General features: G+C 40.5%; 1 protein-coding gene across 1 annotated transcript in view; it reads left to right on the forward strand.

Moving 5' to 3' along the window:
* The window catches only part of SIM2 (SIM bHLH transcription factor 2), a 69,062-nt gene that overhangs the window by 25,620 nt on the left and 28,962 nt on the right, over positions 1–14,480 (forward strand). Inside the window, exon 6 of the mRNA XM_068144597.1 lies at positions 13,574–13,659. Within this exon, the coding sequence (XP_068000698.1) occupies positions 13,574–13,659 (86 nt within the window). The remainder of the gene's footprint in view (positions 1–13,573; positions 13,660–14,480) is intronic.

The raw sequence follows: 14,480 nt of genomic DNA on the forward strand, positions 1-14,480 counted from the left end.
AAAGAATAATCTGCCATACAAAGTAAAGGTAGAGTATGCCTCCGCAAAGTCACCTCACATGAGTCTTTAGGCCAGCTTTGCACCAGTTGTAATAAAACAAATCAATTAGATTTAACTCAGATGGGTTAACATAAAAGGAGGAGGAGTGGGGGAAAATAAAACATAAAAAAAAAATTAATAACTTTTCCAAACAATATGTACTAACTGTGCTCAGATCTCAGATGGCTTCACTGTCCCTATGTGCCATATATTGTCTAATACATTTCTGATACAATAAACAAGGTTGGAAGAGACCTTTGAGATCGAGTCCAATCTATCCAACACGATAGAATAGAATAAACCAGGTTGGAAGAGACCTTCTATCTAATCAACTAAACCATAATCTGCAGCATTTTAGCATGTTCTGCCTTAGTTTTGTAGCTGTGAAGCCTTACACCTCAGTTTTCCATTTCCTACACCACATGGCAGAACTTGAGCCAGCAGTGTGCCCAGGTGGCCAAGATGGACAACGGCATCCTGGCCTGCATCAGACAGTGTGGCCAGCAGGAGCAAGGAAGTCATTGTGCCCCTGTACTCAGCTGGGAGCTGGGATTGTTTAGCCTGGAGAAGAGGAGGCTCAGGGGAGAGCTCATTGCTCTCTACAACTACCTGAAGGGTGGTTGTAGACAGGTGGGGTTTGGTTTCTTCTCCCAGGGAACCAGCACCAGAACAAGAAGACACAGTCTTAAACCGCACCAGGGGAGGGTTAGGCTTGAGGTGAGGAGAAAGTTCTTCACAGAGGAGCTGTTAGCCATTGGAATGTGCTGCCCAGGGAGGTGGTGGAGACATTGTCCCTGGAGATGCTCAAGAGGGGATTGGACGTGGCACTTGGTGCCATGGTTTAGTAGTCATGAGGTCTTGGGTGACAGATTGGACTTGATCTCTGAGGTATTTTCCAATCTTATTGATTCTGTGAGTCTATGATTCTAACCGGGGGGCCACCAGGCCCCCCGGCCTTTGTTGTCACCACCACCATCACCCAGTGTGCACCATGGGGACTCACCAGTGATGAGAGGAGGATCCTCCAGCCCAGATGGGCTCAGAAGGGGGCTTCTGCCTCTCCTGGGAGGGATTAAGAAGGTGAGTGGGTGGAGAAGGCAAAGTGGTCACACCTGGGGTGGGAGGAGACTCCAACAGAGCCCAGGTGCTCTGGGTTTGAGAGGAATAAGGGGGTGGGGTGGAAAAGGACCAGACTGTCAAACCAGCGTTTTTGAGAAAGAATGGAGATTAAAATGATATTCAGATAGAAATTGTTGACTTGTAGTGATTGCTAGATGCTTAACATGGTTACTTTCAGGATGTTCCACTACTCCTGGATATTAGATAATTTATTCACAGACCCAACCATAATTTTGATAGGCCAGTATGAGGTTCAACAAACAAACAAACAAACAAACAAAACCCCACACCTTCTGCTAAGGTAATTGTATAATGTGACCATCTCAGCAAACTCTTGATCTCAGCCCAGAGGGGTTTTTTTTTGCAGTTGTTTTCCCACACATCTGTGTGGGGGGGAGGGGGCTTGCTTCTGAGAGCAGGCTGTGTGAAGCCAGGACACTGCTGGGCTGAAGAGGAGCCAATGGGTTTAGCTGGCAGAGTTGAACTCTCTTACAGCTAAATAGGAACAGTCCATGCCACAAGGAGCCCTGTGGTCTCTCCTGTGTGAGTATAGAGACAACAGGAGTATGAGATGGAAACCCTTTGTTCTACAGGCACAAGTGCAGGAGTTACAAAGAACAACAAAGAGAAGAGAGAGTTCTTCCAGCAGGAGAGATGCACAAGTCTACCATGAGCAGTTCTCTGGTCCTAGTATATGGGCAGCAGATCCAAATTTGAGTAGGGGAAGATCTGGACAAGGCACTTAGTGCCAGGGTTTAGTTGATTAGATGGTTTTGGGTGATAGGTTGGGCTTGGTGATCTCAAAGGTCTTTTCCAGCCTTGGTTCTGTGTGATTCTGTGATTCTGTTTGTTTCATAGGTTGATACCAGGATAGCCGTGCCTCTATCCTAATATAGGTAATACTTAACTGACAGAAGCACGGGAAATGTTTCATAGTGTAAGTCTGAGAAACTGGTTTCTTAGGATGTGGAGATGTGGTTTTCCTTAAGCATTTACAGCCCTGACAGCTTTTATAACTTTTCAAATAATGAAACTCACAAACCAGGTTCAATGGCTGAGATTCTCCTGCTGCAAGAGAAGGTAGTCATGCAGAAAGGCAGCTGGGCTCTAAAATGTGAGGATGGTGAGGTAACAGTTTCTGAATAGTGGTCTGCAAGGTTCATTTATGAATGAATGTAGAGATTCAGTGCTTGCTGGCATGTCCCCCGCTTAGTGCAGGAGACCTAGTAGGTTGTGGTGCCATGAAAATTTCTGCCTAGCCAGCAATAGCTCCAAAACTTCATGGAAGCATGTGAATTTCCTGCTTTCCTTACCTCTGTTTTATATAACATAAACAGAAATGTCTGTCAGGCTACTAGGTGCAAGATGCTACAGCTCAGCAGCAAAGCATAGCATGGTTGGGGGTTACAATGCTGGCAGAGGTTTGTGAAGCAACTCTTACAAAGTGCCTTGCTCAAAGGTGCTAAGCATTTTGAATATATTTGAAATAGTGGCTGTTGAGGATTGCACCAGGGTTTTTGACTACACCTAGCTCCCACTAACGTGCTCTTTAGAGGAAACAACATATTGACACAGGCTGGGATGCTCAAATTATGCTCCCATCAACAGCATGTCTGTACCAACCAGTTTTGCAGAAAGTTTTCTTTAACAGTTAGCAACATAGAATGGTAGGCCTGCATAAAGTTTTCTTTAACAGTTAGCAACATAGAATGGTAGGCCTGCATCAGAATGGAAACACTAAACCAGCTGGAGGTTTTGGGGAGATGCCGTACCTCCCGAACCACATCTGTGAGAGTAAATATCAGGGTAGTACAAGCTGGGAGTGGCTAGTCAGTCCATCTGCCATCACTGCAGCTGAATACAAGCATGCAAGTGAAATAAGAGGTATGTGACTGCAGGTTAACTGAGACAAGCAATTAAATAATGCTGAGAAGGACTCAGCGTTGTGTGCTATTTTTCCATGTGTATATTTGGAGTCAGACATTGTGTGCCTTTTATTTCTTTCTCCTGCTTTTCCTGAGATTTAAATCTTTCAAAACCTCTGTAGCTTCCCAACTCTTGCTGACTTACACAGCAATGCATGGTGCACTGAAAGTAGTTTATGAACATTCCCCAGAGCAGAAAAAGGGCAAAAGAAATACTGTAGTTATTGCAGACATTCCAGTTACCTGCTAACAACTGCATAGTTCTTATATGGTTAGTTATAAGCCTAGTGGAAGTTGCACAAGGAATATGACTGCAGTGTGTTAGGCTTTCTCCACGAGGCTGCTACTTTAAGGGCACTATTTCAATCAGCTAAGAAGTGAAGGCTGGTGCATACTTCTCTCAAGGGAGAACATCTTCTCTATATACATTTTGTTCAATATTTAAAGAAGGGAATAGAAAACTGTACATCTGGAAAGATCTTTTTTTACACTAGGTTTTAAAGATTTTGGGTTTTTTAGTAGTACCTTTCCAAGAGACAAATGGGGATAGGATTTTTTGTTTTAAAATTATTTTCTAGGAGAACCATTATTGAAATACAATGATAAGATGATGACCTTGTTAGTGTTACTTTAAACTTCAGAAAACTAGAAAATACTATTTGGTATGCAGAAAATTAGAAAAGAGGGTGGATAGTTAGCACCCCATCAAAATGTTTGGGTTTTTTTCTCATTGGTAGTAATAGTAAAATACACCAGAAATAACAGAATGTCACAGACTGCAAAAGCTATTATTTTCCTTTCTGTCTAGTGCCCTGTCGAGTTTCTTCTATAAGTTTGAAAACAAAGGAAAACTTGGGCAAATGCTAGCAAGTAGTTGAGTTTGGCTGACAGGAATGATAATAGAGACAATGTGCAGCACTGTCAGGATTCTGAATACAGTCAGGACATAGAACGTACTGTCCAAATGGACAGCTCATGCAAGCTTGGAGCACTGGGCGAGAAGCTAACAACAGAACGGATTGCTTTCTTATCACAGCAAGGGCCATTACCAGGGCAAACCAAGTCAGCCCACAAAGTTAAGTTTTCAACTTAGTATGTGCATAGGAACTTGCCCTCTCTATGCATATAGTTTGCAATTTTGCCATGTAAGGCATTTCTATTCTGCCAATCAACCGGTGCCACTCCTTTGCTAAAAAGAGGATGAGTATTCTCAAATATTCAATCTTGTAATCTCTGTGTGTATGTGATGCTGTGGTGTAATAAAGAGAAGGGAAAGAATGTCTTACTGTTTTGCCCACATGAACCAAGGAAGGAAAGGGAAATGTTGTTTTCATACATCCCTTTCCATGCAGTATTTCACTTTGGAGAATAGTTTTATACTCACAACCTCACTTGCACTGTTCTTTCTGGCACAGCAATAAGAAAGATGGTCAGGATGCACCAGGCTTACAGGTCTGACTCATTTTCCACTAACTGATTTTCAGCCCTGCTTCTGAACTTGGCATGAGAAAAGCTCAACAGAGGCATTTGCAAGTCTCTTCTTATGCTGGCCCTGTTGGTCATTCAGGGATTCCCAACTTCAAGGACTACTTTAGAACTCTCTATGTTGTTATGCAGCCATACTTTTGGTATGTGCCCTATGGTGCTTTTGCCTCATCTTTGTACTAGAAGTTGGTGTCATAGAGAATTAAGAGAGAAGTTGTGGTCTTCTCTCTTCTGTGTCTCACAAAAGCTGTAGCCTTGAAATGCTCACAAGAGACCAGCTAAGGTAATTGCATGCAGTCAGTAGTGTGCTGTGTGGGACCCAGGTGCACTGCAGATTGCACAAGTATAAGAGTAGAGCATGTGCAACTTCAGAGTATTGAGGAGGTAAGAGGAAAATGACCAACTGAAAGGGCAAAAATATGCAGAGTGTGTGGAGGATGGGCAGCAAGGTGTTATCCAGACATGAACTTGTGGTATCTGTGCTTCCACCCTGTCAAACAGCACAGCAAGGACAAGGAGCACAGCTTATCACGTGTGCCCTGTCTCCAGAGGAATGCACTAGCTTGAGGCAAGTGCATTTCTTCACACAAGTTGGACTGGTGGGAAGGTAAAAGCAGGTGATTCGTTCTAAATGTGCTCTATGAGAATAGTTTTCATCTCCTACATTATAGATGAAATTTGATGTTGTACCCAAGCTGCCATGGAGAGCAGAAGACAATCACTAGTTGTGTCAAGAACTCCCAGTTTTGATGCCGCTTTGTATCTTTCATCATGACAGATGAGACATATATTCTTAAAACAGTGTATGGTGCAGCACTGTGCAGTTTGCATGCTAATGTATATTCACTTACAAAGTGGTTCTGCAACAAAAAAAAACCCGCCATATTTTGCTAATGCTGAAAACTTGGGAGCTTTGGCAAAGAGTTATGAAACAGTAGCTTTTATCTCAGAGAAAATGAAAGGCATGAAAGGTGAAGCTGTGGAAAAAAACCTATAATGATCTTTTTTTTCAATCCATTGTGCACTCAGTCTACAAACCACAGAATTTTGTGACTGTTTTCTTTCAAGAGAGATGAAAGATGGGGTGGAAAGCAAAGACAGATTTCATAGTTGCACCCCCAGGGATGGACAATTTTGACTTCCTTAAAGCTAACCATAATTTCACAGAAGTGCTTGGAGAACCCTGTTTGGCAGTCATGTGCAATACGAGTGAACACATCCACAAATTCTTTATCCATGATAGCAAGACTCATTTTCTTCACCATTACATTTATTCTGTTTATGAGAGTAAGAAAACACAAATCCACATAAAAGTCTATTTTATGCTTGACTAGCGCTTGCGGGCAAACTGCATTGCATGATCTACTAAGCTAAAAAAGAAGGCACACTATGTAGAAATGGTACTCCATGCTTGTAAGAAAGAAGTACATCCCCTCTATGTCCATAGACAGCAACTGGTTTGTGTGCTGCCATGGACAGATTGCCGTGTTTCAGTTCTGCGAGGATGTTATCGTATGGCTAAGTTTGGGTTGGGATTTGAGTGAAGCCATTTACTGTCTGTCTCCTTTGTAGCTTTTACTGAATCCACTCAACTACACTGTAGCAGTGTTTCAGGGAAGGAGCCTCTGTAAGGTGACTAAGCAAGGTGGCAATATATTACTAGAGTAGAAAACTTTTCTGAATCTGATAAGGGAAATATGGAGTTTGCCTAAAAAATAGATATTGATGATTTGAAATGGACATGTAGACAGCTGGATGATGGTCTCTTCTCCCAGGCACCCAGTACCAGAACAAGAGGACACAGTCTCAGGCTGCGCCAGGGGAGGTTTAGGCTGGATGTTAGGAAGAAGTTCTATACAGAGAGAGTGATTGCCGACTAGAATGGGGTGCCTGAGAAGGTGGTGGAGTCGCCATCATTGGAGGTGTTCAGGAGGAGACTTGATGGGGTGCTTGGTGCCATGGGTTAGTTGTTTAGGTGGGTTGGATTGGTTGATGGGTTGGACGTGATGATCTTGAAGGTCTCTTCCAACCTGGTTTATTCTATGTAATTCTATGTAATCTTGGACATGAATATGGACATGAATATGGCTGACTTGCACTGCCTCCCCCTGTAAAAACTCATTTTATAATGACATCTGAGTTGTATTAAAATATGTGCCAGTAGATGTATTGAAAAAGTCAGGATCTTAATAACCTCAGTTACACCTTTCCAAAGAAGAGCATCAGAAAAGATAGAGAATATCTTCTCAAAGTATATAACCATGTTGACCAAAACTGGTATTTTTCTTGCATCTGTTTTCATTTCTAACTATAACCAATCACTCATTTGGGTAAAAATGGAAAACTGAAATTCCAGGATGGGAAAACAGGGAGTCTCACAGGTCATTCTTTAAAAGATCTTAAGAGAAGTTTGTGGAGCAATGGAGAGCAGACAATCACTTTCAAATGTTAAAATTGGATTGGGGCAAACAGAATCAGAAACTTGCTATCATGAGTAAACCCAAGTTATTAGAAATACTGGAAGTAGTTGGAAAAGAAAAACAGACCTGTGAATGCATTCCACATAAGGATAAAGAAAATCACTATGCAAAAAATGGGTGCCTAAATATTTAGAAAGAACCCTAAAGCTCTGCTTGTCATCTTTAATTCCCTTAGCAGATAAACACAACATCAATAAGTTCTGGAAAATGTTTAAATGGTTGATCTGCTTTTCAAGAAGCTATCATCAGAGCCTTTCAAGACACTTAAGAATTTAGAAGTGAGAGCTGAGGTTTCTTTTTAGCTGTAGCAACTATTGAGACATTTTCTTGACACATCTTCTGAAAAAAAAGCTCGAACAGAAGAAGGTACAAGCTTTGAAAGTTATTCAACTCACTTATGAAAAGAAGGCTCTATTTCCCACTTATTTTTGTTTGTGAGAGGGAAACAAGTCACATTCAGGTAAAGAGTGAAAATAGGTGCTGATGTAGAAAGTAAAGAAGATGGGAAAACCAAATCCATGCTGCAACACTTACATCAGTAATAAAGGAAAACTGCATTGTACCTTTCATAGCCATACACAGCTGTTGGTCAGAATTATAGATAGCTATGGCAAATACTAGAGAAGGTGCAACTAAACATTTTGTCATACGTGTTAGACTTGATGGAACAGTAGGTATTTCAAAGAAGTGATGCTAAAAGACACAACAACAGTGAAATTTAGTGTGAGTTGCAGCAAAATTTGCCTTCTTCCTGTGATGACAGCTCACTTCTTTGAAACCTCAAGTGGCTGTGAGAGGAGTGACTGGGGAGCAGCCCTGCAGAAAGGGACCTGGGGGTGCTGGCTGACAGTAAGCTGGGTACAGCCCTGGCAGTCAAAAGAGCAAACCATATTCTGGGATGCACCAAACAGCATAAACAGCTGGTCAAAAGATGTGTTTATCTCACTGTGTTTAGCATTGACATGGTCTAGTTTGGAGAAAAGGAGGCTGAGGGGCAACCTTGTTGCTCTACAGCTTCCTGAGATGGAAGATAGAGAAAAAAGTGCTGATCTCTTCTCCCTGATATACAGACAGGACATGTGGGAATTGTTAAAAGCTGCACCAGTGGAGGTTTACATTTGACACTAGGGAGCATTTATCTATTCTTGTGATGGTGTAACAGGACCCTTAGAGAGATGGTTGGTGTCCCAAGCCTGTCAGAGGCATTTGGACAGTGCCCTTAACAACATGTTTTAACTTTTGGTCAGCCCTTAAGTGGCCAGGCAGTTGGACTAGATGATTTTTGTAGGTCCCTTCGAAACCATTCTAATCTAGTCTAGTCTAGTCAGCTTCTTGTCATCAATTTTCTGGTTTTTCAGCTCACTTCTGGAACCATTATAGGGCACTATAAGTGTATAACAGGGGACTATAGTATATAATAACCCCTGCAGTGACAAATGTAAATTTACCTGTGAGACTGTTTTAGATTCCAGTCTACAATATCCCCCAGCATGTGAAGATACAGTTGTTTTGGTTGGAAAGTTGGAAAGTACAGTTTGCCAGGGGAGACATCACTATGCTTAATGAAATCTCCTTTGCTTCTTGCAGCTCTCAAAATGCTGTTGTGTAAATATATCGGGTTACACCCATACAAACACACAGAGAGTACATACAAGGAGATTACAGTGCTATAACAGCATTCTTTTGATCACTATCACTAATAATAACATGAAGTATATCCTTATACAGAGAAACAGGGTTTCATGTGTTAGAGATGAAAACATCTTCACATTGGGTCTGGGTTTACTTCTTATTGTTTCTTTTCATAAAACCATAACTAACTCCAAAGCAAAGCTGAGCCATATGTGGTTATCAATACCCACAGGGTTTGGCTGGGTTGCTTTTTTTCTCTGACACTTAAGGAAGACAGAGAACAACGAAGATTGTTATGCATAGTTTTGATATTATTATGTTAACTCAGATGGATCATCTCTGCAAGACTTTCCAGTCTACTCACTAGCATTTTGTTTCCCATCCTTCATCAGCTTATGCCTGCAACTTGTTGGTTTCTTCTTTCTAACAAACAGACATAGTCTGTACATAGATTTTTAACATTTTCTTCATGCTTGAAGCAAAGCTGGTAACAGCTCTTACAGTGATACATTTATATAGAATCATTAAATACAGTGGTTAAACTTAGGTCATTAGATGGCATTAATATTCTGTAAAAATCCAGAAGGTTAATTTTCTTCAGTGTTGCTTATACTCTGATTCAATCATAATGTCTTACTACTCCTTATTATCCCTCTTAAGTTTCATATGTATGTGCTCAACCCACAGTTCTCTCAACCTTCAAGTATTTCAGAACTGGCAGCATTTGATTTGTTTCCTCTCTCTTTCAAACCTCTTTTACCTTCCTGCTAGCCTAAGATTTTGTCTGTTATTTATTTAGGCTGTGCTTCCATGTTTGCTGGAAAGGACACTAGTGGTATCAATAATTACATTACTAGGTCTAGATGCTTTATGCTGTTATATTTCTGCAGCTTTCAAAAACTTAATTCTGATTGATAAAATCACTTCACTCATAAGAATAATTGTTTATATTAGTTTCTTAAGCTTGGAGTGCTTACTTTATATTCACTGTGTCTCTGTCTTCTCTAATTTGAGACTTTTGCTACATCCTTGGACGTCCCCAGTCATTCTGCAGTTACAGCAGGTGCTGGCCTCTTATGCTACAGGCTTTTTCCCTGCTTTATAACTGAGCTTTCATGCCTACTATCTGCTCACAATTTGGTGATTAACCTCAACAACAGGACAACACCCTAGCTGTCACTCTTCTCACAGCTAATCTGATTTCTCCTGTCTCAATATTTGGTGCCTCCATCTTTGCTTGCTAAAACTTTAAGTACCTCATTGTCTTTTTACATTCTCTTCATCACAGCAGACCATCTTAGTTGCATCAGGTACAGCCTGCTTGTGACATTTTAAATTTTGCATTATATTGATGGATGTGTTAACATCCAGCAGGATACTGAGGCTCTTTATTTCCCAATCAGCTTTATAATCACAAATATACTGTAGTTCTTTTTTAGCTTTGCTACTCCCATTTCTCTGCTTTCAAGGGTATCAGTTGATAGAAATACCAGTCCACACTATTCACAGTCTTGCACATCTTGTTTCTTTATGTGAAGGTTTTGGTCTCACTGCTCCTTTATACTTTGCAATCTCTTGATCAGGTCTAGAGATGGTCTTATCCCCAGTAAGTGCACTCAAACACACATATGTACACAGAGCCTTCCCATGGCAGATCAACAGGGACAGAACAGCACTTTTACAAGCACCAGATACAAACTAGTGGCACTTACTTAAGCATAAACAATATGAACAGTGTGGTCCTACTTGTCCTTGCCAGCAAGTCAGTCTCAAAGTTTACTTAGCAGATTACTTACTTAGCAGATTTTATACTCTCACACAATTACAAGGATCTCCCTCTGGTAGCTCTTGTGCTCTTCAGCTCTAATCCTCCAAACAAGATGCCTGTCACCAGGTAGCACCTGTGCTTTATTCACTAGGCAGCTTGGCACAACCATTAGCCTCATGTAACAATTCCATCCAGCTGGTCAAAAATGCTGTGACACTCTGCACCCACCTGTGCTATGGGACATGCTGCATTACTTAATAACTGTGTTAATATCATGTTAACAGTTGTTGCAGCCCAAGAGCATCCAGGAATGGTCAGGCTCTCTTTTTCTCCTTTAGACATAGTCTGCTCTGCAGCCCCCATCCCTCCCAAGTAGCAATGCACACACAACCTCTCATTACATACAGGAGAAGAAAGCCTTGTCATCCTGTATACACTACTTTGCACTCTTCAGGTAGAAAGGCAGTATGTCAGTCATAGGTCTCAGATTCTGTTTGGCCACATGGATCGTTTCTGGTTTTGTTTACTGGAGGTATCTTAATGTCAGTTAGCTCAGGCCTCAAAAATGGATGCTCACAGATGAGTCCTCAGTTGCCTCATGGATATCTCTTCCTCTTCAGATTGCAGGCATGAGATGTAACTGATTTAAAAGAGTTTAAAAGAGAGCAACTGATTTAGTCGCTAGTAACTAGTAGCAACTAGTAAGTAAGACTAGTAAATGATCTAAAAGACTAGCAACACACTGCTAAACCCCCAAAAATTATTAATAAAGGATTGTTTATTAATAAATAACGATTAATAAATAATTATAATAATGATAAATAAATAATGATTAATCTATGATTAACAAATCAAGTATTAATAAATGCATCATTATTAAATTACAGTTATAATTTTTACACACAGTGACAATGCTACTGATTATTACCTTTCAGTCTCATAAATCCCATGCAGCTGCTATTGAATCACAATTCTATCACCCCTCCCTCCCCATATCATTTAGTACCTAGGGTGCAACTAGATCCATCTTTACTCTGTCCTCTTATGCCATACAACATGTTTGCCAGGAAGGCTGATTAGGCACTGGAATGGACTGCCCAGATTGGTGGTGGAGCTGGCATCACTGGAGGCCTTTAAAAAAATATTGGATGTGGCACTTAGTGGCATGGTTTAGCTGATGTCACAGTGTTAGGTCATAGGCTGACTTGATGATCTCAGAGGTCTTTTCCAGCTTCAATAATTCTGTGATTTTGTGAATTGTTTTAATTACCCTCCAGGTTCATTAGAGAACCTGTAGCTAGTTACAGGGACTAGTGTTCTAGGGAGACCTCTCATTTACAATCTACCATCATGAAATCAGGGGGACAAGAGCTCTTCTTAAATAATTAAATAATTAGTGATTTTAAATAACAAAGGAAAAATGTTACCCTATGCTCTAGGTACTACCCTAGTTTTATAGGTACCTAAAGACCACACTGTGTATCATAACCTATTCCTAGTGGAACAGTGAACTCAGAGCTAACTGAGTGCTTCTGCAGCAGTGCACTAGTCTGCAGTAACATTAAAAGAAAAGAAAAGATGGAAGCAGCCAATAGAAGGCTAATGAATAAGGTGCCTGGAAGCAGTCTGTTACTGAAAAAAAGACTCTTTTAGGTCTTGTGGCAAGACATTTGAGAAGCCTAAGGCATTGCTTCCAAGTCCACTAGTCATCTCTTTTTACAGTTTGTCATTAGAATTGCTAGCAAGTCAGTCCATGTCGAAAGATGGCCTTTGCACACTCATTACTTTGTGTTATTTTTACCTTTATTTTGTGTGTATGGGAGTGTGGCAGAATGAGAGCAAGCACTAGTGTTAGGTCACACAGAAAACCTGCATTGAAGCCATGAATTTCACTGATGTTCCATTCTTTGCTTGTGAGATCATACTTCAGCAATAGTAATCTGTACTGTATGTCTTCCTCCCACCAAATTGCATACATTTGTATTTAAAACTCTGTAGTAAATGTGCCAGTTCATTTAAGTGCCTGTTTTCCCCCATATGGATCTAATTTGCATTAGGAAGATTAATGGAAAATTCAAATAGGAAGGCTGATTCTAGTGGAGATGCACTACATATTGTATTTATTTTCCCTCTTCATTAACTCTTTTTCTCTCTCTTTTATTTTATTTTCTTTTTTTTTCTCTGTGGTTATATCTTAAGACTTTTAAACCCAGAATTTGATATAGAGAGTTTATTGGATTCCAGGTAGTGGTCTGAGGCTCAAAACACACTGCGTGTGGCTAAGTGGTGTTAATTGGGAGATGGATGCACAGAAGTTGGGAATACAACCAAACAGTTAAATTAAAGCAAGACTCCAAATGCTTGCAGTAGCCTTTGGATCAAACTGTATGGGAAGTTAGGAGGTAATACATGTTGCAACCAATCTGAGTTTTCTTTTCCTGGTATAGTTGTGTTATGCCAAACTGCAATGTTCAGTATAAAAAGTTAGAACTATTAATGGTATCTGAACTGTTACTGAGAATGTTTAACACAAAAGATGATAGTAACCTATTCTCAGCAGAAAATATGTGATCAATATTTAAGTGCAAAACACTTCTGGAGGCTATCCATGAAGAATTTTGTTTATTGCCATATATCTAGATGATTTTGGAAGTAAATGAAACAGGTACAAATATTGCATATGGAGGCCAGAAGTTCACTAGCCCAGGCATACTAGCTACATACACTCAAATTACTACAAAACCATTGAACTTACTTCTTTCCCATCCTGCACTTACTTTGGAGAGTACCTTCATTTACCCATGCTCCAAAGAATACATTTCCTGCCCTTTACCAATGTTGGCCGGTACCTAGCTGTTCAGAAACAAGGTGATTGCCTTGCAAATGGTGGGAAAAACCAGAAAGTTAGAGACCTGGTCATACTGACCTGTCCAGCTTTCACAGGGAATTCCAACATGGAGGTGAAACAAATCCTGAATCAGAGATTGAGTGGGAAAATAGAATGGCTGACTTCTGTTGTTGCCTAAGGTTGAGATATAAACTCATCTGTTAAATCATGAAAGGTAATATTGTGGACAGTCTTGAAATCATCTGTGATTAACAAGCAGTGTGGTTTATGCTTTCAGAATATGAGATTGAGAGATCATTTTTCCTAAGAATGAAGTGTGTCCTAGCCAAGAGGAATGCAGGATTGACATGCAGTGGCTACAAGGTAATGTATATAAGTCAAGCTTGTTTATTTAGGTTTTTTTATGTATGTGTAGCTGAACACAAAGTCTGTGATGGAAAGAATCAGAACAGATGCAACAAATGCCACTGCTGACTCCAGTTTCCCTTAGTAATGCATGTCTAGGCTCTCTCCCAATGAACTGGGGGTTTGCTTTGTGGCACATTCCTGCATCTTAATTCCTGATGGGAGAACTGGCTGGAGCACAGCCACGAAAGTGCAAGGAGAGCACACAGCTAGGTCTTATTCCCCTATGAAACTGAAAGCAGGTGAGGTATGAGCCTAGACAAAGGAACTTGTAATTCTTCCCACTTCCCTCTGCCTTGGTGTTGCCATGCTCCAGCTGAGCAGCCACCCAGTTGCACATGTTGCCTCACCGGTCTGACCAAAATGACCTCCACATTAATGAGACCAAAGTGTTACCCTAAATAGTCATTACTGTCAACTCAGGGTTGAATAGTACTAACCCACAAAATGTGTTTATAAAGACTTTTCATTATTTATTTATTAATTTATTTGCATTTTCTATTTATTATGTGAAATCAGAAACCACAACAAATGTTGAGATTCTATAACAACACTGCCATTCAGGTAGTTATTTTCAGCTTTACAGTGTGCATTTGATGCTCTTTTTGCTACATAGTCTAATTCTGCTGCTTAAGCATCAGGAGAGAAGGATACTTCATCAGTCTGGTGAGGATTCCTTTTGTTCAAGTCTTTCAAAAACAAAAGGAAAAGCATGTAAGAGCAGCAGAGCTCTTTTAAGGAATGTATTCAAGGTCCAGACAGATATCTGTCTATTTACA

The sequence above is a fragment of the Melanerpes formicivorus genome, unplaced genomic scaffold, assembly GCF_026170545.1.
Source record: "Melanerpes formicivorus ecotype bairdi unplaced genomic scaffold, bMelFor1.0.p_v2 SCAF_11, whole genome shotgun sequence".
NCBI lineage: Eukaryota > Metazoa > Chordata > Aves > Piciformes > Picidae > Melanerpes > Melanerpes formicivorus.